This window comes from Sciurus vulgaris, assembly GCF_902686455.1.
Source record: "Sciurus vulgaris genome assembly, chromosome: 1".
Lineage (NCBI taxonomy): Eukaryota > Metazoa > Chordata > Mammalia > Rodentia > Sciuridae > Sciurus > Sciurus vulgaris.
Window position 1 is genome coordinate 178,209,400 of NC_136461.1, and position 23,726 is coordinate 178,233,125.

Here is a 23,726-nt window from a genome sequence, read left to right on the forward strand (position 1 = left end):
TTCAGTCTTCAAGATTTTCACCTTCTGCATAAAGTATTCCCCAAACTCCCATTAGAAATGTTCTCTCCTGTCCATGCATTTCCACAATACTCTCACTTACTTTCTCATACTCCCTATTTCTCCTCAATAAATTATGAAAATAGGAGTTAGATTTTTATTAGGTTTTACACCCCCCAGTGCTTAAGCATTAAGTAGAGTTTCAATTCGTATGTGGTTCATTTGAATTTCATTGAATTGAATCAAACTGAATGATAATTTAGAAACTTCAAGAGAGGAGGGAAAAAGTTTTTCCAGTTTAGAACCTGTTTTTATGATCGAAGTTATTGGATTATTCATGAAAAATAAAAACATTTTGAGAGAGGAGAGGAAGTCAAGACTACAGTCAGAAGACTGATTGTAAAGTACAACTACAAAATATCTCAATGTACAGGTGTGTTTTTGAAAAATTGTCAAACTTGTAAATTTTGGAACTATTTCTTGCTTTTGAAGTGTCCATTAGCCTTCACTCAGTTAACAGACAAGAATTTCCAGTAATGACATTTAGCATCCTTCCCAGGGACATTTGTAGTTCACTAGAACTTATGAATTTAAGACAAAGGCTTTTTGTAGACATATTATGGGTCTCATTGAAAAGATAATAATAATTTTGTAAAAAGGTTTCAGGCATTGCAAAAAGCACAAAGTACTGTCCTTTCAACGTGGAAGCTGAATTTCTAAGGGGGGAAATTCCCATGTGGTTGCATGGATGACACCATTATCAGCCCTGTCTTGGTCATTAGTGCAGGGTGGCTTCTTGGTGAAACTGCCCTTCAGCTGTAGGTGGGAGCAGGGGAGGGCACTTGCTTATCATTCCCCTTGCTGGAGTGGAGTTAGGGATTATGCGTGAGGAGAAAGAGGAAAGAAGAAGAGAGACTGTCCAAATTTTTGTAACTCATCCTTTGTGTTTGAAAATAAACTATTTCCTTGTTTTCCAGATCCTATTTCTGGAACATTTATTCTGTGAAAAATACTAGAATGCACTATGTAGTTCCTTTATATCAGTTTCACCCTTTGTGATATTGTGACACAGTCGCTTTGTGGAGGAAATAAAGGAATTGATTCATGGTGATGCTACCCTCTTCTCATTCTGGTTCCTTTTCCTGCCCTATATTAAGACTTGGAGCCCTTGGGAAGGGCATTTTTTGCACTCAAAGAAGAACCTGAGAGATATCTGTAAGTAACCTTTCAGACTAATCTTTTTTTTCTAAAATTGCTTTTCAAAAAAGCATTGGTAAATTAGAAAGAACAATCGTGGCCACTCCTCTGCTCCGCAGTCTTTCTTTGAATAGAAATATCAGAAAAACCATTCTTATGTTGGTATCTGAGTGTTCTCATCTCCGGGGAGATGGCACATGAATACCCTCCTGCTAGGGCCATGTGGAACCCTGTGCCATCTCCTGGCTTTGCAGACTCGACCCTGGGAGCATATCCTCCTGGCCTGGGGAGGAGCTGGCACCCTGTCCTAGGTAGGCCAGGGGCCCTGCCTCATGACAGGCACCTCAGGGCTTGGCAGCCTGCAGTGATGGACGGAATCTCTCCGTAGCTGCTTTTCTGTTTACCCGTAGCTTTCATTAATCTTTCCTTCCTTTTGTGAAGGTTGCTTTCACAGAGTAAGGCATTTGCTGATGTTCCCAAGGCAAAATGATTAAACAAAGTGATGAGGAATTCAATCCCCTCAAACAGAGGCCTCGGCTCCTGCTCCAGCTATTTTGGCAGTCTGAGAGAACAGTATGTTCCCAACCAAATGATAAGTTTGAAAGAGTTTAAAAAAAAAAAGAAAGAAAGAAAAAACAGAAAGGAAAAGCCACCCTCCCTTCTCCTTTTGTCCCACTTACAGGTGCTGGCCTTTGATATTCTCTGTCTCAGAAGTGGTGCAAAGTTGCCCATGCCAAGAGCCCTCTCTGTGGCTCTGATTCACCTTTCATTTCAGAGAAGACTGGGCTGGCAGGGACCTGGGAACCCAGCTAGCTCTCGGGTGGAGATCCCAAGAGGTGAAGCGGCCTGTGGAGGCAGTCCAGGCCTCAGGCCTCCTGTCTCCCTGCGCAGGGCTCTTCCTATTTCACTCGGCTCTTCGTTCAAATCAAGTTATGGAGGAAGTGAGGAGACTGAGGGGCTGAGATGTTCCTGCAGGGGACTAGCAGAGCCAGTCGGAGGAGCTCAGGAGGAATAGTGGGACCGTCCTTCTGGGTTTATTTCTCCCCAGGGTGTCTGCAGACTGTAACCAGCCTGCTTTGTTTTCTGCGTAGGAGCAGGGATGTGATGAGCTGGAAATTTCAAGATATTGATGAGGCAGGTGCTTTGTAAGTGGGCAAGAGGGCACCTCCTGTAGCCTGGGGTTCCAGGCCTTTCCCGGCAGGAAGGCCACATCCATCCCTCCTATGCTTGCACTGGTAGCCGACTGTGGGTTTCTGTTTGACAGCTCTGAAGCTGCATTGATGATGTGCACCTGCAGTATCTCCAGTCTAGAAAGCTCCTAGGAAGTGAGGGCCTCTCACTTAGAGGCTCTCATTATTATTTCATAGCTCCATTTGTTGTGGCTACTGACTGGGCTTTGTATCTGAACCAAGGACACATTCATCTGTACCTTGAGAGTTGATCTATGCTCAAAAGACTGTGCTCAGGGGCAGGACACTTGTCTTCCATGTGTGAGGCCCTGGGTTCAATCCCCAGCACCACACGCACGCGCGTGCACACACACACACACACACACACACACACACACACATGAAGAAGAATGCTCAGGAATGGAGGTCTGCCCTGGGGATCGGGGGTCAGAGCCCCTTTCCATGCCAGGCATCATGCTGCCACTGACATTTAATTCCACCTGGAGAAAACCACAAGAGGGCATGCACCGCTGGGGGGTTTTCAAGCAAGCATGTGGAAGCTGACGGGGAAGTCTGGTGGCTTCTGTTTCCCATGGCAACAGCTCAGCTCTGCATACAAGCAGGTGCACATGGGCTCAGGTTGGATACACAGACTGCACTGCTCTGCAGGGCTCTGGGCTTGGTCTGGGCTTCTCACCACAACCCTGTCCTTCTCCCATCCTCTCCCACCCCACCACAAGAAAATTGCTTTGACCCTGTAAAAGAGAGATGGGGCCCCAGTGACACGTAGCTATGGACTCCAGCTAAGGCCTCCCTGCCTGCGGTGTGATGCAAACTGTAGGTGAGGGATGAAAGCAAGGAAGTGGTAATTACTACTGGGAAATTGCTGTTGGTAAAGCAAGAAGCAGGGTCTCTATGCTGGGGAGACGGGGCTATGAAGTCAGGCACTAAGCATTATTGATAATGGAAGCAAAATAAAGAGAAATGACAGGTTAAAGGGATCAGGGAGCCTTTTAGAAATTGCTGAATGAAACAATGTCGAGGGTGAGAAGGGAATCCAGTCAGCACAAGAGAGAATAAAACAGAGTTAGAGATCTTGGGGCAAAAATAAATACGCCCAAGGCATAGAGAAAGAGCCCTTTATATGTGAGACTCAAAATTGGCTGATAGCATCATTTGAAAACATCCCAAGAGATAGAAGGTGGAAAGATAATTCTGGGAAGTGGTTGGGAGAGAGATTAAGGTGAGAAGGGTACAGAGAGGAAGAGGAAGCAATGTGACCATCACCGAAGCCCAAGGCGGCAAGTTCACAGCTGTGGGCAGAATCAGCCAGGGTGCTTGCAAATAATTTGAGTCAACCCCTTTTCTTTTTTTTTTTTTGTTTTTCCTTTAAAACAAGAGCTATCACCCAAGGAAATCTAGATTGTTTTTTTCAGAGCTGGGGATCAAATCCAGGGGGGCCAGGTACATACTAAGCACTTCCTCTACCACTGAGTGGTACACCCTCACCTCAGAAATCCCAATTTCTAACTTCTGTTAAAAATAATCAGAGGGGTTGGGGATATCGCTCAGTTGGTAGAGTGCTTGCTTACTTTGCCTGCACAAGACCCTGGGTTCAATTCCCAGCACCAAAAAAAAAAAAAAAAAAAAAAAAATCAGAAAGTCTGACCATACAGAGTCTATATATAACCTTGAAAAAGTCTGCTGGTTTGGGGGTCATTTCCCCTACAATTTAAATGGGGGTCATGGACCCTTCAACACCCCAGATATTCACTGCCCATCGTCTCACACCCCAGAGTATCGTGTCTCTTTATTTCCTTCACTCTGGACCATGGCTGGCTGGCTCTGTAGGCATTTGGAAGTCTTGGTGCCCTGCCCTGCCCGTATGTGGGAGGTCAGGAAGAGACCGGATCCTGAATCAGCTCAACAGAGAAGGAGGGACCAAGATGCAATGCACCTCTCTTCCCCTGTCCCAGAATTAGTTGGGAGCAAGGCCTCTTAGCCAGGACCTCAGACCAGGACGGGCCTGAGTGCAGGGTGCCCTGGTTGAAGAGCTGGGCAAGAGGAGCCTAATGCTGCCTGGAGCCGTCTCTAAGTAAAACACGGGACTTCATGAGCGACTCCGCACAGCCGAGGGGAGTGTTCACCCAGGAAAGGACTCTGAGTCAGCCTGAAGGCTCATGAAGCTGTGCTGGCAGGAGGTGGAGGACACCGGATGTGTTGGCAGTGCCGGGCAAGCTCTTCCCGCACTGTCTGCATGTCAGCACGCACGTGTGGATGGGATCCTGGGAAAATATTTCACTTAAATTTAGAAGATCTTCAAAGACCATGGTGAAGAGGATAGAGGAGCTCTCTATTTGATCCCTCAGTGTCACTTAAACATGAATTAGAATCCTGGTTCTTCTACTTACTAGCTCTGTGACCTTAATCAAGTATTTTATCTCTCTGAGCCTCAGTTTACTCATCTAAAAAAGACACAGGTACAACAGTGTAAGATTCATGGAAATCATGTGTATCAAATGCTAGAACAGTGGTTGGGCATGTGGTAACAATGGTAACTGCTGTCTATTAGTAGCAGTGTTTCTAAGTTACTAAGTCACAGAGATCGGTTATGATTCATCCACTTCTTTATGTACCTTCTGGTGCCTGCAGACAAATCAGGTATTGTTATGGAGTGAATGTCTGTGTCCCAATCTGCCACAAGTCTATGTGTAAGCCCTAACCCTCAGTGTGGTTGCATTTGGAAATGGGGTCTCCAAGGAAGCCATGAAGGTTAAAGGAGGTCATATGGGTGGAACTCTTATCCAATAGGATTAGTGTCCTTATAAGAAGAGGAAAAGGTAATTACCTGTTATTGTTTAAAAGACTCATGGCCAAATAGAGCTGCAGCTGAAATGACCTCTAGGTGACATATTGGAATGATGTGTGTACTTAATTAAAGATAATACAGTATGAAAGAAGAAGGGCAAGGGAGAGGAGGAGGAGGAAGAAGAGGAGGTGAAGAGGCACCAGAGGGCTCACCCTCCTCTTTATGCTGTGTGAGAACACGGAGAGAAGGTGGCCATCTATGAGCCAGGAAGAGAGCCCTCACCAGAACCTGACCCTGGTCTGGGCCTTGCAGCCTCTGGAACAGTGAGAAACATATGTCTGCTTTTTAAGTCACACAGCTTAAGGTGTCTTTTATGGCTACTATAGCAGATTGACAGGTGTGTAGGAAAATTTAATTCCATTACTCAGGAACCCTAGTAAGGATTTTAGAAAGGACTTGTGAAAAGTACTTTTCACGACTTGTTGATGTGATGAGAAATGTGTCACTCTGTGGTGAACTGGGCTCTCACTTCAGGCTTTGCCAAATGCCAGGATGGCTTTGGTGGGTCCCTCTCCTCTTTACATTTTAATTTCCTCAATGGTGAAAATCACCCAGTTAGGTGTCACTCATCTGGAACTGTGATATCTAATATGTAGATATTCGCTAGTCACTTATTTCAATTTCAAATCAATTCAATTCAATTAAAAATTGAATTAAAAATTCAATTCCTTGGCACAGCCCTATTTCAAGTGCTTAGTACTCACATTCAGCTGGTGTCCCCGTGTTGACAGTGCAGATATAGAGCATGAACAGAAAGTTCTCTCAGCACTGATTCTAAAGTTTGCTACCTGAGGTCTGATCATCAGATGAGCAATGTCAGTGTCAACTGGGATGTGTTAGATGGCAGAATTTCAGATGCACCTAGATCTTCTGAATTAAGAGCTGCATTTTTGCAAGATTCCCCCAGTGATGACAAGCTCACTTCAAAACCACCCTGATCTATACAATTCCCTCCAGCTCTCAATTAAAATTTAAGTATAAGTGTCCATGCTTGACAAAGTCTTTGAGAAAGAACCAAGCAAGTAGTTTGCCGAAAGTTGGATTCGCTGATTGGTCTGAAAGGAAGGAATTAGGGTTATCTGCAAAAAGATAAGCAGAATAACCCCACTGACACAGGAGCAAGAAGAAGTCAGCGCCCTCTGAAGGCACCATGGGTAGCATTTCAGGGCTGGGAGGGTGGTACAGTCCTACCCTGAATCTAAGCCTCCCATCAATTTAGGCATTCTGTCTTTACCTAAAGGTCAGAGAATGGGGGTTCTCAATTTTCTGTCTCAGAAAAGAAACAGCAAGAAGAAATGGATTGTGTTTGCTGGGAACCTTATGCCCAAGGAGTGTTGAGGATGCTAACATTTTCCTCCTTAAACTCCTACCTACCAGGAAGGAGTAGGTAGGTCTTATATTTAAACAGGAAAAATGAAGAACAGAGAGTGGAGAAGAAATTGAAGCCACTCCTGACAGGGACGGAAGGCAGGCTGATGGTCCAAAGCTCTGCTCTGTGGCTCGGGCTGTAAAATAGGAGCGAATGCATCTGGTCTTCTCAATGCAGACAGGTTTGGTGTCTTTGGGTAACGTGCTGTTTTCAGCATAATAACAGGAGAATAAGGTTAGAGCTGTTGCTTGTTGAGCAAATATGTGCCTCTTACAGGACAAAATTGCAGTCATAAATCTTATTTAATTGATACTAGATTTTATTGCAGAATGTTAAAATTTTAATGTGTCCATAAATCTATTTCATACTTTCAGGGAAATATCAGTGTAAAGAACACACTGCACGAGGATGAAGGCAAGAGAAGGGGAAAATGAACCACAGAATACATTATTAATATTTCAGGAAGCAAGCAGAATGGTGTCTCATAAAGGAAATTAGAAAAAAAAAAGAGTTGGGATTTTGTATTTGGTTAGAAAGGAATCTGCTAATTGGAGACAGATTATGGTCAACTGTTTAGATGCAGGAGGAAAAACCACTGAGCAGATAGAGGAGATGGGTTTGTGATATTCAGGTCAGTCCCTGGCAGAAAGTGTGACATGTTTCCAGCAGGGACAGACACAGCAAGCTGATTGGCCTGTCAGCTAACTCAGAATCTTGGAATCTGGTCAGGGTGCAGAGGGAGGGAGCCAGGGTCGCCTGGTGGGAATCCTGCTCTACCGTCTACTCTGCATGATCAATAAGCACATGGAGTCTTGGTTCCACTGTGTAAAACGTGAAGTGCATCCTCATGGGTTGGGCTGAGGAGTGTGGGTACTTCATGGGCAAGGAATGCCTATGAGTGTATTAGTCAACTGACGGTTTGGGGTCAAAGTCAAAGAAATGACAGAGAAAGTGAGTGGGGACAGAGGAGAAGCAGCAGCTCTTCACTTTCTCTAGTGCTGGGCCCACTGCCCACCCATCCGCCAGGCCCTCCTATTCACACAGTGAAGTCAGGGAGGGTCAGCAATACTGGGGAAGGTTCAGGAGCTCAGCCCACCCATGATGGCTGTCTCTGTCTTCACTGGGGACTGTGCATGTAGCACTGCCAACCTCCACCAACCTGATTCTGAAAGAAAGCAAGATTGCAGGGAAAAAGAACTCTGGCCTTTGCTCTTCCCCACCCGGATCTTTATTCTAATTCCCTTTCCTCCTGATGGAGTAGGGACATTCTCACCTGTGCCATTCTGACTCTGCCAAGGCCAGTCCCACATGGTAATGACCCTTCTTCAACACTCAGATTCTCCCCTTGTCCCTTGTCAGCTCTGAGTGTTTGCATTCAGAATTTGTTCCCAAAGATCCATGCCCTCTATACTCTTGCTAGAGAACTTTCCGTATGTTTACTTCTGACTTGCCTTTTCCCCTCATCTCACTTCTGCCTTTTGTTAACCCTCCTCAGCCTGAACACAGAAAGACAATAATGTTTACACCTCTGGTGCCCCAGTTCATGTTTCCGGCAACACCCGATACACATCTCACACCATGAGTGTAATTCACTGGTTCTAACAGTTAACCTAGTCCATAAATCCAGCTCCCTCATATTTATGAGAGAAGGGATGTTTTTGACAGTGTTTAAAATTGATCAATGTCCTTATTAAAATCCTATACATATCATGCCTGTTAGATATTTTCATGCCAATCAAGAAAGAAAAACCTCAAACTTATTTTATATCATTCCATCTGAATCCTAGCCTCTTTGAGTACATCCTAGACCTAAATATGCATGACTAACTGGGTGGGAGCAGCCTTATAGCATGTTCATTTTAATTATTCCATATCTGGAAAAAGGAAAAGATGATTAATTCTAGGGACAGAAATATCCTTCCTTTTTTTGCAAGATTCTTAGGAGACAACTGTATGCTAAAGGTAGGGGCAGAGGAGGAAGAAGCAATGGTTACAGAGCAGCGGTATAATGGCCTCAGTCCAATTCCACATTGAAGTTTGGATGCCCTTGGTATGCTTTCTGGTCTGTAAAATTACAGCACAAGAAAATAAATGACTATTAAAGAGTACTCTTACATAATGCAGTTTAGTGAGATTTCAGCCTATCCATCAGCCTTGTGTTTGTTCAACTATTAGGCCCATGATGCAGTACTGTTGCTTTTATCAATTAACAATTACGGCCTAACAGACCAGAACAGATTTCAGTGGTTTAAAATAAAACAGCATTTATTCTTTCTCATGTGTCTATGGCCAGCTGGTGGGCTGGTAGGGGCCCTGGCTGGTTGAAGATGGCCTCTCTCACATGGATGGTAGCTGGGTGACCATTGGCCGAGCTGATGGAATTGACTGATCAAGTGCTGTTCGTTGACCAGAAGTCTAACCTGGTATGACGGGCTGGTCAACGATCCCCCAAAGATATTCATGTCTGAATGTCCAGAATCTCTGAATATATTACCTTACTCGCTAAAAGAGACTTTGCCAATGTAATTAAGTTGATGATCTTGAAATGGGGTATTGTCCTGGGTTATATGGGTGTCCCCATCTAATTACAAGGGTCTTTATAAGAGGAGGCAGAAGGATCAGAGTCACAGAGAGAAGAGGTGAGGATGGAAGCAGAGGTCACAGAGGAGGGAAGATGCAACCTTGCTGGCTTTGAGGTAGAAGAAGAAGGATCTATGAGCCAGGGAATGTAGGAAGACTCTAGAACCTAGACAGGCAAGGAAACAGATTCTCCCCAGAGCCCCCAGAAGGAGCACAGCTCTGTGAACTCATTTTAGACTTCTGACCTCTGGATTTGTAAGAAAATAAATAGATGTTTCTTTGAAACACCAAGTTCAGGGTAATTTGTTGTGTGGCTACAGGAGATGAACGCTGCTGGCCTTGTCACCATGGCAACGGCAGGGCTCCAAGAGAGCATGCAGGATTGAGCCTTAGGCTGGAGGACTGGCACACTGACCCTGCTGCCACGTTCTACTGGCCAAGCAATCATAAGACCAGCCCAGATTCAAGGAATGGAGAAACAGCGTCCACTTCTTGATGGATTCTGTTTCTCCCACCTCTTGGTGGGAGAAGCTGTGAGATCGCATTGCAAGGGGTGGGCAGAGGGGAGAGGTCAAGAATTACCACCATGTTCCTGCATCCGTCTACCCCCTGGCCCTTAAGCATCTTCTGATCTTGATTTCTTTTTCAGTCCCAGGGACACAGGGGACATGGGCATGTGGACCTCAGGCACTGATATCATCCTAAGTCTTTGGAGGACTTACGTGTTTCCAAGAGGTCCTGGATGGATGAACTTTATCCGACACTTGGGAGTGTGCTGTTTTGTGGCCTTCATTTCAGCCAGCCTCCTCTCGGCGGCCTTCTACTGGTTTCTGCCATCAGTCGTGGCCTTCGCCACCTCCTGGATGGCCGGGTGTGTTCTGTTGTGCTGCTCCAGGCACGCGCGATGTTTCATTCTTCTCGTCTTTCTCTCGTGTGGCCTGCGCGAAGGCAGGAACGCTTTGATTGCCGCCGGCACAGGGATAGTGATCTTTGGACACGTGGAAAATATTTTTCACAACTTTAAATGTTTCCTAGACAGTATGACTTGCAACCTGAGGGCAAAGAGCTTTTCTATACATTTTCCACTTCTGAAAAAATACATTGAAGCCATTCATTGGATTTATGGCCTTGCCACTCCACTGAATCTGTTTGATGACCTCGTTTCTTGGAACCAGACCCTGGTGGTCTCTCTTTTCAGTCCTAGCCACGTCCTGGAGGCACAGCTAAACAACACCAAAGGGGAAGTCCTCAGGGCCTTGCACCCCATGACTGCCATGACGGAGGTGCTGTGCTCCCTGGGGCAGAAGCTACTTGCCTTTGCTGGGCTTTTTCTTGTTCTACTCGGCACGGGCCTCTTCATGAAGCGATTTTTGGGCCCCTGTGGTTGTAAATTTGAAAACATCTACATCACCAGAAAATTCGTTCAGTTTGATGAAAAGGAGAGGCTTCGGCAGAGGCCCTGTGTCCTCCCGCTGAATAAGAGGGAGAGGAAGAAGTATGTTGTCATCCCATCTTTGCAGCTGACTCCGAAAGAAAGGAAGAACCTGGGACTCTTTTTCCTCCCCGTACTTACCCATCTCTACATCTGGGTGCTGTTCACAGCTGCAGATTATCTGCTCTATCAGCTCATTTTCTCAGTGAGCAAACAATTCCAAAGCTTGCCAGGGCTTGAAGTTCACCTGAAACTGCACAGAGAGGTAGGGGCTCAGGTATATCATGGCTATTTGCTGATCGGTCTTGCAAAAGACCTGGAATCTCCCAAGACAGGGAAGTATTGTATTTACCTTTGGATCCCTGGTGTCTGGCACAGTGACTTGCACATAGAAGAAACCCAACAAGTACAGTTAAATTGAAGTCCGGATGTTAGAGTGTGATTCTGCTTTAGTGTCGTATGACTGCTATAGCAAATGATTACCAACTAGGTGCTTAAACAACAGAAATTGTATTTTTTTTTATAGCCATAGAAGTGAGAAATCTGAATTCGGTATTGCTGAGATAAAATTGAGATGTGGTTGACAGGGCCATGCTCTTTTCAGATTTAGGAGACAATCCACTCTGCCTCTTCAGCTTCTGGTGGCTGGTGGCTTCCTTTGACCTCTGTGGCCTAACTTGCATCTCTGCCTCTGTCTTCACATTACCTTATGGAAAATCTCTCTCTACTCCCTTAAGTCATGCACATGATCCCATGAAGCTCACCAGGATGACAGGATAATTTTTACATCTCAAGATCTTTAACTTGGCTGGGTGTGTTGGCACATGCCTATTATCCCAGTGTCTCTGGAGACTGAGGCAGGAGGATTGTAGTTCAAATCCAGCCTCAGCAAAAGGAAGGTGCTAAGCAACTCAGTGAGACCCTGTCTCTAAATAAAATATAAAATAGGGCTGGGATGTGGCTCAGTGGTTGAGTGCCCTGAGTTCAATCCTGGTTTACCCCCCTTCCCCCCAAAAAAGATCTTTAACTTAATCTCATCTAGTGTGGCCCTTTATCCCAAATGAAGTACCATAGGTTCCTGGGACTAGGATCTTATATCTTTGGAGGATATTTTTCGGTATCCTACACTCCATATGCTATGAAATGGGGAAATAGATGTCTCTGATGTTGAACATGAAGTTGATTCTCAAGCTGTATCTGGCACAAATTTGAGTCAAAGATTTAGGGCCTGACTTCTCACTCTCAGCCTTGTGCAAATAGACTCTGAACATGTTCTGAGTGAGATCTTTTTATATATGCCAAGTTCTTATCAAACACTGATCCTAGTGCATCAGTGTAATGTTTAAAAGGATGACTACTGAAAAAGGGCTCCTAAGTGACTCAGTAACACAGCTGGTAACTAGTGCCATAGACCACACTTTGGGAAACTCTGGCTTAGGTGCTAACATGCAAAACCTTCTAGGCAAGCAGTCCTTGACCTTAGACCTTAGCAGAGGTGTGTCATTGTGGAACTGGACAAAGAAGCAAGTGAACACACCCAAAACTCTTCTCCAGAAACTCCAGAGAATCTGCTGTACTTGGACTGGGGCAAGAGATTTTTAGAACCTCCTGGAGTAACTCTAATGTGCCACCAAGACCGAGAAGGGCTGTTTTAAACACATCACCTAGAAGAACAAAGTCAGATAGCTAAGCTCTCATAGCCGTCATACGGGTCTATGATCATATGGGTCTGTGAAAAATTGTAATTAGGCAAGACAATGTCTTTTTCTGAGCTGGTGCCTCTCACATCTTGAGGAATCTGACTTTCTTCCTCTTCCTCCCGGCAGATGGGTGCCAACAGAGAAGACTGGGGGTTTTGTGCAACTCATCTTTTATCTTTTCCATCTCCCCTGTGGAAATTTGTAGTTATGTTGACATTTCAGAGGGTCTGGGCATTGTCAGACACTTGCCTTATTTAATTTCTTAATCCCAGAAATTGTGGCGCCAAACGAGGTATAACATGCATGTGCGTGCGTGCAGGCGGGGTGCGTGTGGGGTCAAGGATCCGGCTGGAGCTGGAGAAGTCACCAGCAGCAGGCTCCATGTGCTGGCTGCTGGGGAAACCACAGGGGGCAAGTGACAGCAAGGCTGCTGGTAAATGTCCACAGAAACGCCACTTTCCCTTTCTCTTTCTCTCCCAGGGTCTCAGATCCTCTTGTTGCATCCTCCCTTTGCCTGTCTTTCCCTTTGTCTCAGCAGATCCAGATCCCCTGGCTCCTGCCCTCCTAATCCTGGGCTGCTTCTCCGAGTTGATTACTCTGAGCTCTCTGCTTTCCCTGAAGAATTCAGTTAATTACAAGGCACCCTGTTGTTCTAGCTATTTGGAGCAGGGTGAATAATGAAAGTTGAGTTTCAAATGAAAGCCAAACAAGAATCTCACACATCCCTGGGCTGGGTGTGAGGGGTGGCCAATACAAAGCCCCCCCCATTCTCCTTTTGTATTCTCCTTTCTTGTCTTCTCCTCTTGATTCTCCCTGTCCCTCTTTCCCCTTCCACTCATTTATTTCTCTCTCAGGTAATATCCAATACCCGTTCCTCTTTTGTGAATTCTCACTGGTTTGGACACAGGAGGACAAAAGCAAGTTCTGTCTTCTCCGCAAAAAGTGCAGATTTCCCTTGACAATGTGCTGACACATTCATCTTTGGGCACTGCTGGGACCTGGGGATGTGACAATGTCCAGACTGTGATGGCCCCACTGTGAGGCTCATGTCCCAATGGGGGCAGCTGCCATTTGCACACCTAACAGCAGCAGGGTGCTGGGCACTGGGCACTGGGACAGATGTGGGTAGGAGGCTGCCTGGGAGCTCCTCTCCCGGGCACTCTTGCCTGCTGTGCCCGGGAGACTGCGCCTCCAGCAGTCAGCTTCTGCAGGACAGGCAGTGCCCTGCCCTTATCCCAGGATGCCCTTGGAGGCCCTTGGCCTTCTCTGTGGCTGCAGGTTTGCAACAGGGAAGTCAAACCAGAAGAGAAGCATTGGTTCAAGGTTTTGCCAGTTTTTCTCTCTACTTTCATACAATTTTAGATAAATGTTTTAAATAAAGACCTTGGGAAATGATTCAAGTTGATCGAGCTGTATGGGTGGGCATTGTAAGTAAAAGAAGCTGTGGTTCCCACTTGGTGAGCAGTGACCTTGTGCGCAGTGCTCCACTGCCTTGACTTTGCAGGACTGTGGGACTCCAGGACCTGCCCTTCATCCATGACTCAATGCTGTCTCTCGGGCTGTTTACCTAAGAGAAGGAAACACATTTAAAATCATTGGGGTACCATTTAGTATATTGTTTGGCATTTGGAAAGAGTGAATTTGTCTTCCACGTTTCCCTCAACCAGTCCCATACAAAAATGTTGACTCAAACGTTTTGAAGCCCTGACTCCCAATTGCAAAACCCCCAGTTAGATTTCCAGACTAAATAACTTCTTCCCAGACTGAACACCCGCTGCTTTCTCATTGTGGGATTGCTCATCACTGCCTCAATCGATGTGTTTGTTTCTTCAGTAGTATTAAAAAGACTGCATGCCTTTGCTCTGGGGACTGAAATCTCTATTTAATTGTAGACTGACTGTCTTTTAATAAGAGAAGGCAACACAAATGTTTTTCAGGTTTGAATTTGTATAGAGGGTCCCGGTTGGCATTTCCAGATTCTTTATGGGCCCCGGGGCAGATCCAAGCTGCAAGGTATTTTCTGGGTGTGGTTTTTGGTTTGTTATTTTGTTTTGTTTTTTGAGACATCATTTACTTCTTCCTGGGCCCAGGACTCTGTGGCACTAGGGTGATAATAACTTACTAAATACTCCAGTCGGTAAGGTTAATGCTCCATCCCCAAGGTGTTTAATTTACACTGGGAGTAGTTTCTTCATGGGCAGGATCTGGTCCATTAATTCCTGCTTTACCAAATTAGAAAACAAATCCACCGAGAGTTTAAATGACTTTCCCAGGTCAGGGGAAAGAAAGAGCTGAGTCAGCACTTCTGCTGGCGGCTGGGCTGGGTGGTTCAATGTCATCTTCTGCCCTCTGTCAGTCTGCTGAGGGCAACTGTTTGTTCTCTTGCCTTCGAACAGGTAGGGATGCACCCCTCTTGAGCATCAGAGATGAGAAAATACCTTATGTCAAAGACCTCTTCCAACAAGATTTTAGATTCTCTTTCAGTTGAGGGTCAATGTATCAACCTAAAATGGGGTATCAGACACTAAATAAGAGGAATCCCCCACAGCTTCAGAAGGTTGATTTAAAGCATGATTAATACCTCATTATCTTTGTGACCTTGTCATCTGCTGCAGTGGAGTTTATCCTGACCAGGAGGATGTTTTCTGGGTCTTAAGGGGCTGAGTCCCCAAATGATCCTCTCCCCAAGTTTAGCCGACTCCCCCATCTCACATTAGCTCATGAGCCCTCAGTGTAGAAGCAAGTGTCCCATGAAAACATGTATGTGTTAGTGTAAAGTTAAACAGATTTCTCCATCTTCTTCTTAGAGCTTCCAACAGTGACTCTCCAAGAAGCTATGGAGTAGACTCACTTGTCTGATACACTTATCTCAAGAAAATCAGTTTCCACAAACCCAGTTTGGAAATCACTGCCGTAGTTACAGATAGGACTCATCCCTTCTCCTCTGTTCCAATCACAGCACATAAAACAAGATGTGAAACTTCCTTTAGCCAAAGCTCCCTGCAGATTTGAAGATAAATGCTATGTGCTGCCAGGAAGCATTGAGAAAGATAGAAACTGGGGTAGAAAAATGGCATGGAGGTTAATTATTTTATTCTTTCATTTTAGAAGCAAGGAGCTCAAGACTTCATCTATGATTCTTCCTTTAATATATCTGTCTTTGAACCCAGCTGCATCCCTAAACCAAAGCTCCTTCTCTCTACAACTTGGGTTCCTCTCGGTATTATTCTTGTGATATTAATGATGCTGGGACTGTTGTCCTCCATCCTGACACAACTTAAAATCCTGGTGTCCACATCCTTCTACCCCAGTGTGGAGAGGGAGCGCATTCAACACCTGCACGCACAGCTGCTTAGAAAAAGAGCAAAGCAGCCTCCAGAAGAGACCAAAAGGAAACTGAGTCTGTACTTTACAAAGGTGAGGACAAGATGGGGGAGTGAATCTCTAACTAAGTGAATGTTAAGTTTGAAGAGCAAATGGAAAGAGGTTTTCAAAGCACTCTTTGACTTCATATCAGAGCTGATAGCCCAAGAGTAGAGAGGATTTTGAGGTGGGGACGGGGTGAAAATGTACTTGGCTGTGGCTCAGTATCGTGTTCCGAATGTTGATCCAAAGAAGCCATATTATAGAGAAGATATTTGGGAAGGTCCTCTGTATAGATATTGAATGACAATACTAAGATTTACTTTTCTGGGTCAAGAATAAAGAAAAAACGTGGAAGGAAATATCTACCATGTGGTCAGTTTCAAAGAATTTGCTCATCCCACAGTGTTATCTATCTATCCATCCATCTATGGGTTTTATTATACAATATATATAGAACACCAAGTCTCCCATATACATGTAAAATGAAGTCATGTCAAAGATTTTATTTAACTTATTTATTAATGAGAAGAAATAAGAAATTATAACCATTTAAAGAATAATTCAAAACACACACACATACATACAGGTCATCAGGGATACCAAAATGAATTTGCTTCATAGATGCTGAATTGGCTTCTCTCTCTGGGTGAATGGGAGGAATCAATTGTACTTTATAGAGTGAAGTTCATGTGCATGTCATGATCATGAATCCTTTGTATCCTTGCTATGAGCCATCTAAAACTTAAAGATTTGGAAAATGAAAGACCTAGAAAATTCCAAAAGAATAAGCTTTCCTGTTCCTTTCAAAGTCTTTGCAATTTTTCCTAATCCCAGTACACTATGAGGAAAAGTTTATGTAAGAGGCATTTGAAATGAGTCCAGTGTTCATTTATCCACTTTTCAGGTTCATTTCTGGTTTCCAATCCTGAAAATGATTAGGAAGAAACACACAGACATTGAGGTTGAAGACAATCCGTGGGAGTCTGAGTAGCGTTTTAGCCACATGCACGAGCCATTCTCCTCAGGTCTTCTGTTGGTAGTCACTGTTTATGCCCAGCACTGGAGGGCTGTGTCACAAGATCATACAGAGCCTTGGGTTTGCATCTCCTGGTTATGCCTCCAAATGACTTGTCATCATAAAACCAAGGAGTACCGGACAAATGGTTATGGTCTGACTTCCAAAGTGCATGATCTGAACTGAGTCATCACGGGCTATACCCAGGCCACTTGTGATGAGCTTCTGCCTACAGTACTAGTCAAAGAAAAAGAACTGAAAAGAAAAGAAAACAGCCAGGTACAGTAACACTCGCTGATAGTCCCAGTGGTTCTGGACACTGAGGCAGGAGGATCATGAATTCAAAGCCAGGCTTAGCAAAAGCCAGGCACTAAGCAACTCAGTGAAACCCTGTCTCTAAATAAAATACAAAATAGGGCTGGGGATGTGCCTCAGTGGTCGAGTGCCCCTGAGTTCAATCCCTGGCACCCACCCCCGGCAACAACAACAACAACAAAAATGTAAATCTGTACTGCAGTCTTACCAGCAAATGCCAAGGAGAACATACGTGTATAAAGTCTGCAAAATACCTTAAACTCTCTTGTGCTTTTTATGCCCTTCTAACTGTCTTTCACAGCTATTCCCTACCTGGGATTGTCTCTCTCCCCTGACCCCTATTCAAACCCTCTTTCCGAAACCCATTGCCAGCAGCTGCCTCTGTCCTCCCACCCCCACCTTCTCTCCTGCACCCTGCTTGCCTCCATATCTTTTGTCCTAGCAAATCCTCCAGCCTGAGAACAATGACAGGGTGGCCTGGGGACCATGTGTATCAAAATCACATGATGTACTTATTAAAATGCACATTTTAGACCCCTTTTCACCTCTAACTATCTTAAAACACCTAGAAGGGAGACAAAATTCCTTGAAAACCAATTCTATTATTTCTAAAGAACCAGAATGGGGAAATTTTTAAATTAGCTACTTTAACTTTTTATCTTTCCATTTTGAAAATTTTCAGATTTACAGAAAGTTGCGCTGGGAGAGTAGCAACACACCTGTAATGCCAGCAGCTCAGGAGGCTGAGGCAGGAGAATTCCAAGTTGGAGGTCAGCCTCAGCAATTGAGTGCGTCCCTAAGCAACTTAGCGAGACCCTGTCTCAAAATAAAAAAATAAAAAGGGTTGGGGATGTGGCTCAGTGGTTAAGTGACCCTGGAGTCAATCCCTAGTACCAGAGGGGGTGGGGGGGAGATCAAATAGACAGATTATTAGCCATCTAGAGTCTTGCTTCCTTATATAACCCCTGAAACCTTCTCTCACCTCTGCTGACAGCAGACTAGTTGGAGTCTTGTGAGTCTAAGACATCCGAGCTCTCTGCAGCTCTTGGGAATCCCTGCTGGGCAGCATCACCAAAAACACACTCTTAATCCTGTAAGAGGAGTTCCCTTAACCTCCTCCTCTCCTGGGTGGGGCCTCAACCGGGCCCAAGAGCTGCCTGATTAGGCTTATTCTGTTACTACCTCTCAGGTTCTTCTTTGATCTGCCCCAAACCCTTCAACTCTCTACAAAAATTATCTCTGTTTCTGTAGATATGAAAATGAGGTGTGGATTGGTCAGATAAGTCACTAGAGGCTTAGTATTGTTAGTACGTAAGAGATTTTGAATGCAAAATCTTTGGCGTCCACTGATGTGGCATAAGTCAGTCAAAGTCAAAGAGATCAACTTGTTGGGCCAGTAGTTCCTAAACTGCTCACAGGTCATAATTTCTAAGGGTGTTGGGGTTTTCTAAAGATTGCTATTACCCAGCCTCAGTCTCAGCCTTAGTGACTCTGATTTGGCTGGTCTTGGGTAGGGTCTGGGCATGTTTAAACCACCTTGGAGATTCTAATGGCTGCTAGGATTGAGGACCACCATTCTGAGGGAGCTTACAGAATTACAAGTCTTCAATGGTGAAATTTCTTTAACAGAAGGAGATTTTATTATAAAACTGTCTGATTCAACATTTCTGAAAGTGTGTTCCCAGATCAAAAGTCAGCCCCTTGGTTATTTCGTAAAAATAATAATATGGAGAATATTATGAAGTAAATTTATACTGACCATCTTTTAACATTTAAGATTCATAGGCAAATTGGGATAGTGAAAAAGCTTAGAGAAACTCTATAATAAAGAAATATCTTTTAACTTGTCTCATCCAGAATCTCCCCAGATAATTAAACTATGGAACGATCTTATCTGCAATAATAATTAACATCATGTAGGACCAGTTCTGCAGCCCTTGCTCTGAGAGATGCTTATATAATTGGCATGAATTTCATCCAAAAAAGGATTTGAGAAAATAAGAGGTGCATTTGTAATTGTGAATTATTTAAACACTGATGAGTTCATACTTTGCTGAATTTTTGTGTGCATGTGTTGCTGGGGATTAAATCCAAGGAATTGCATGTACTGTACCTCTGAGCTACACTCAGCCCTGCTGTGTTTACTAAACAAATAAATGTATGTATTAATAAGCTGATACAATGTGTGAATCTGTGTATATGATTTGAATTTATTCATCCTACAGACATTCCCCATATTCCTACTGCACATTCATTAAGGCAAAGAATCAAATGCTCAATTTTTGGAGAGGATTGCTTGCTTTTGAGCTTCTACATTCTATGAGTTAAGTGGAATACTTATTTACCTAACAGCATCACCAACATCTGATACAGACAGACATTTGAACAGAGCTACATAGGAGATGCTGGTGATGTCCTGAAGTCCCTCTTGGCTTCTGCCTTTGGAGAACATGCCTTTGCTTCCAGACTGGTCAGGGAGCTGTACAGATGCTTAGCCAATAAGTAAAAATATGCAAAAGGAAGCACCCAGGCAGCAGAATGGGGCGGTGTTAGGAAACCACGTGTGGGTTCTCTGTCGCCCTCTGTAGGAGGGTCACTGGCAGGGTGATAAAGGGTCTTTATTTTCTTGAAATCATCTCTCCCTTCCTAAAGGAGCAATCTCTGTTTTCTCCAGTGACTTTTAACGGATCACAGGATTTGCTGTCTTCATCTGTTAGGCACATTTGCCCTCAGTCTGAAGTGCTCCTCCCTTGGAAGGACACACTGGAAAAGAGACCCTGTCGCAAAAGGCAATTTTGATCTTGAAAATAGGATTTAGAGTTGCTCATTAGGGTGAATCTTACTTGGACATAAAATGCTTATTTAATTGCAGCTTATCCACTTAAGATTTAAATGAATGGTTAGTTAAATTTCTTGAGATTTTGCTGTGAAATGTGCTCTGTTAACCTGGGAGAGGCAGAAAGATCCTGCCTGAGGTAATTTCATAAAACTTCCTTTTTTCATCTCTAATTTTAGGGCTTTTGAAAGTATATTGTATTATAGTTTTAAGTCACCATTTCCCATCTCACAAATTCCAATTTGGCGGCTGTAGTTTGTTAGGGTCTTTCAAGTTTCAACCTGATGTCCTCATTGGCTTCTTGTCATAGCTGAGTTTCTCTTTGAGAGTAAAATTTCCTCATTACATTTCTAAAATAATGGTTTCCAAAGATGGCTGATCATCAGAGTTACCTGCAGAAGTTGAAAAAGACTAAAATTACAGTTCCCAAACCTAAACCCAGATTACTGACTTAGATAGTCAGAGAAGAGTCCTTGGAACCTATATTTTAAAGAATTTCACAAGTGATTTGGATGATTAGGCAACTTTGGTAACTCTAATTTGGGGAATTTTAGCAACCCTTGGAGATGAGGATTGTTGATTAAACATATCTAGATGCTATTTGTGCAATTAATTATGTGGGTATCCACACAGGACTTCCATCTACCTGTAACCAAGTTGTTAAGTTCTTCCAATAATGCAAAATGCTAATGACTTGTAAGAAATGTATCATCTTCATCTTCTGCAGTTCAACTCCCCCACTCGTACCAATGGGCACCATGCAAAAACAAAACCCATGATAGTACCAAGAATGAGTTAACTCTTTGTTAAATATGATTTGGTACCAAATGTTATTTTTTAAATTGAATTATTTCAGTTTAGGTGAAAGTAGTTCATTTTTTTTAATGGAATATAATCTTGACTCTGATAATCACATGACAATCACAGAAGAAAGAACAGAGATTTTTAAAATGGGGAGGGCTGGGTTCAAATCCTTGCTCTAGTTGTCAGTGACATAAACTTAAGCAACTTAGATCTTATCTTTCTGAGACTCAGTTTTCTTGCTTACAGCACAAGACTTAAAATACCCATCTCATGGCATCTTTTTGAGAATTTAATGAAATGACATTTATAAACTTGCTTTATACTTCCTCTCCCAAACTATATAAGGAAATGAAAACTCTTTTCTTTCCACAGTTCCCTATCCAACCCCACTTTTTTTCTACATATTACTCTAGGATCTGCTACCAAAAGCATTAAGAACAGAGAAGAAGGAATCTCAACCAGGCTTGATATACAACAGGGCTTAGCAAATGTTTTTCCATGAAGGGCTGTGTCACAAATATTCTAGGCTTTGTGGTCAGATGGCCACTGTTGGGACTGCTCAACTCTGCCATTGTTGTGAGAAGCAGACATAGGCCATAAGTAATGCATGGCTCTGTTCCAGTAAAATTTTATTTGCAAAAAGAAGTCACAAGCAGAATTCAGCCTGTAGTTCACCAAACACAGTCTATGAGTTGATACAGGATATGATGCAATGGGAATTCTTTTTTCTTATATTGTTTATTTATTTTGGTACTGGGAATTAAACCCAGGGTGCTCAACCACTGAGCCACATCCCCAGCCCTTTTTTAATACTTTATTTAGAGACAGGGTCTTGCTGAGTTGCTTAGGGTCTCACTAAGTTGCTGAGACTGGCTTTGAACTTGCAATCTCCCTGCCTCAGCCTCCCAAGCTACTGAGATTAGTGGTGTGTGCCACTGCACCCAGCAATCTTATTTTATTTAATTAATTTTTCATTTGTTCTAGTTAGTTATACATGAGAGTAGAACACATTTTGACACATAAATAAATGGAATATAACTTCTCATTCTTCTGATCATGCAAGATGTAGAATCACACCCATGATATAATCATATATGTACATAGGGTAATAATCTCAATTCATTCTACTATTGTTCCTACCCCCATACCCCCTCTTCTCCCTTCACTCCCCTCTGCCTACCTCTATTTTTCCCTAGGGTGCCCCCCTATTATGAATTTACAACAATATATCAGAGAAAACATATGGCCTTTGGTTTTTGGGGATTGTCTTATTTTGCTTAGCATGATATTCTCCAGCTCTATTCATCTGCATTCATCTCCATTCATTTATCCATTCATCTGTTGAAGGGCATCTAGATTGGTTCCATCGATTGGCTGGTGGGACTGAAAATTGGTGAAAACATTGGAAAGCAGTATGGAGATTTCTCAGGAAACTTGGAAAGGAACCACCATTTGACCCAGCTATCCCACTCCTTAGTTTAGTTTGTGATTTAAAATCAGCACATTACAGTGATGTAACCACATCAATGTTTATAGCAGCTCAATTTGCAATGGGGATTCTTAAAGTCAGAAAAAGAAATTAAAAATCCCTCTTGGTTACCCACTGGCTGGATGACTTTGCAAGGCAATCTGAGCTCAATGTTTTCATTTATCAAGAGCAAAGGGTTGAGCTAAAGAATCCCTGAGGAAAGTGCTCTCTGTTGAAATCCAGGGTTCTCTGGGAGATATCAGTCTTCTGGAGAACCAAGAAAAGACTGTACTACAGGTTTTAGCATTTGATTGGTTTGGTCTTTCATGGTTGATCAATGAATCATAAAGAACAACAGAAGCTCTCGGGTCTTAGTATGATTTATTTGAGGAAAAAGGGAAAAGATAACATTAGGTCATAATAAGTGTTATTTTCTCCACAGACCCAAAAAAACAATCACAATAGTTACTCAGTTCTAAATGTCATATGTAATTTCTACAGTTTAAAGTCAGACTCTGATGTCAGTAGCTGATGACCTGAAAATTGAAAGTTTGGCTTTTTCAAAGGGAACAAGGCACTCTCTGTAAATGTGATATATTAATTATGTGGTGAAAGAAACCAATCAAAATTGTTTGCACATACAATAACTGTGCTATATTTTGTAAGTGGAAATGCTGTAAGTTCTAGAAAATATGTTGTTTTAAAGCACATACAAGATGAAAGAAAGGATGCTGAATTTAAAACTGGAAGAACTGTTTTTTTTTTTTTAATTTTGAGTCATAGATGGATACAATATGTTTATTGTATTTATTTTTATGTGGTGCTGAGTATTTTTTAAAATTTATTTATTTTAATTAAAAATCATAAATTTACATAGGGCAATGTTGTTTGATTCATTCTGTTATTTTTTTCCCTTCCCCCCCACCCCTCCCACCCCTCTTTTCCCTCTATACAGTCCTTCCTTCCTCCATTCTTACCACCCTCCTTATCCCTAACCCTAAACCTAACGCTAACCCTTACGCTAACCCCTCATACCCCCCCTTATATGTCCTCATCCGCTTATCAGCGAGATCATTCATCCTTTAGTTTTTTGAGATTGGCTTATCTCACTTAGCATGATATCCTCCAATTTCATCCATTTGCCTGCAAATGCCATAATTTTATCATTCTTCATGGCGAGTAATATTCCATTGTATATATATGCCACAGTTTCTTTATCCATTCATCAGTTGAAGGGCATCTAGGTTGGTTCCACAATCTGGCTATGGTGAATTGAGCAGCAATGAACATTGATGTGGCTGTATCTCTGATTTTAAGTCCTTTGGGTATAGGCCAAGGAGTGGGATAGCTGGGTCAAATGGTGGTTCCATTCCGAGCTTTCTGAGGAATCTCCATACTGCTTTCCAGAGTGGCTGCACTAATTTGCAACCCCACCAGCAATGTATGAGTGTACCTTTTCCCCCACATCCTCGCCAACACCTATTGTTGCTTGTGTTCTTGATAATCACCATTGGGGTGAGATGAAATCTTAGGGTAGTTTTGATTTGCATTTCTCTTATTACTAGAGATGTTGAACATTTTTTCATATATCTGTTGATTGCTTGTACAT

At 43.2% G+C, this 23,726-nt stretch overlaps 1 protein-coding gene across 1 annotated transcript; it reads left to right on the top strand.

The window, feature by feature from the left end:
• The first annotated feature begins 1,193 nt into the window (after positions 1–1,193).
• DCSTAMP (dendrocyte expressed seven transmembrane protein) lies at positions 1,194–18,087 on the top strand. The gene is made up of 4 exons (XM_079137311.1): positions 1,194–1,212; positions 9,831–10,878; positions 15,422–15,730; positions 16,584–18,087. Exons 2-4 carry the CDS (start codon positions 9,850–9,852, stop codon positions 16,668–16,670), a joined length of 1,425 nt encoding a protein of 474 aa, XP_078993437.1. The 5' UTR covers positions 1,194–1,212; positions 9,831–9,849; the 3' UTR covers positions 16,671–18,087.
• Positions 18,088–23,726: the final 5,639 nt, after the last annotated feature.

Coding starts and splice junctions, on each gene's coding strand:
- DCSTAMP (XM_079137311.1), top strand. CDS start 9,850: ATGGGCATGTGGACCTCAGGCACTGATATCATCCTAAGTCTTTGGAGG. Junction 10,879..15,421: donor ACCTGAAACTGCACAGAGAG/GTAGGGGCTCAG, acceptor CTTTCATTTTAG/AAGCAAGGAGCTCAAGACTT. Junction 15,731..16,583: donor TGAGTCTGTACTTTACAAAG/GTGAGGACAAGA, acceptor TCCACTTTTCAG/GTTCATTTCTGGTTTCCAAT.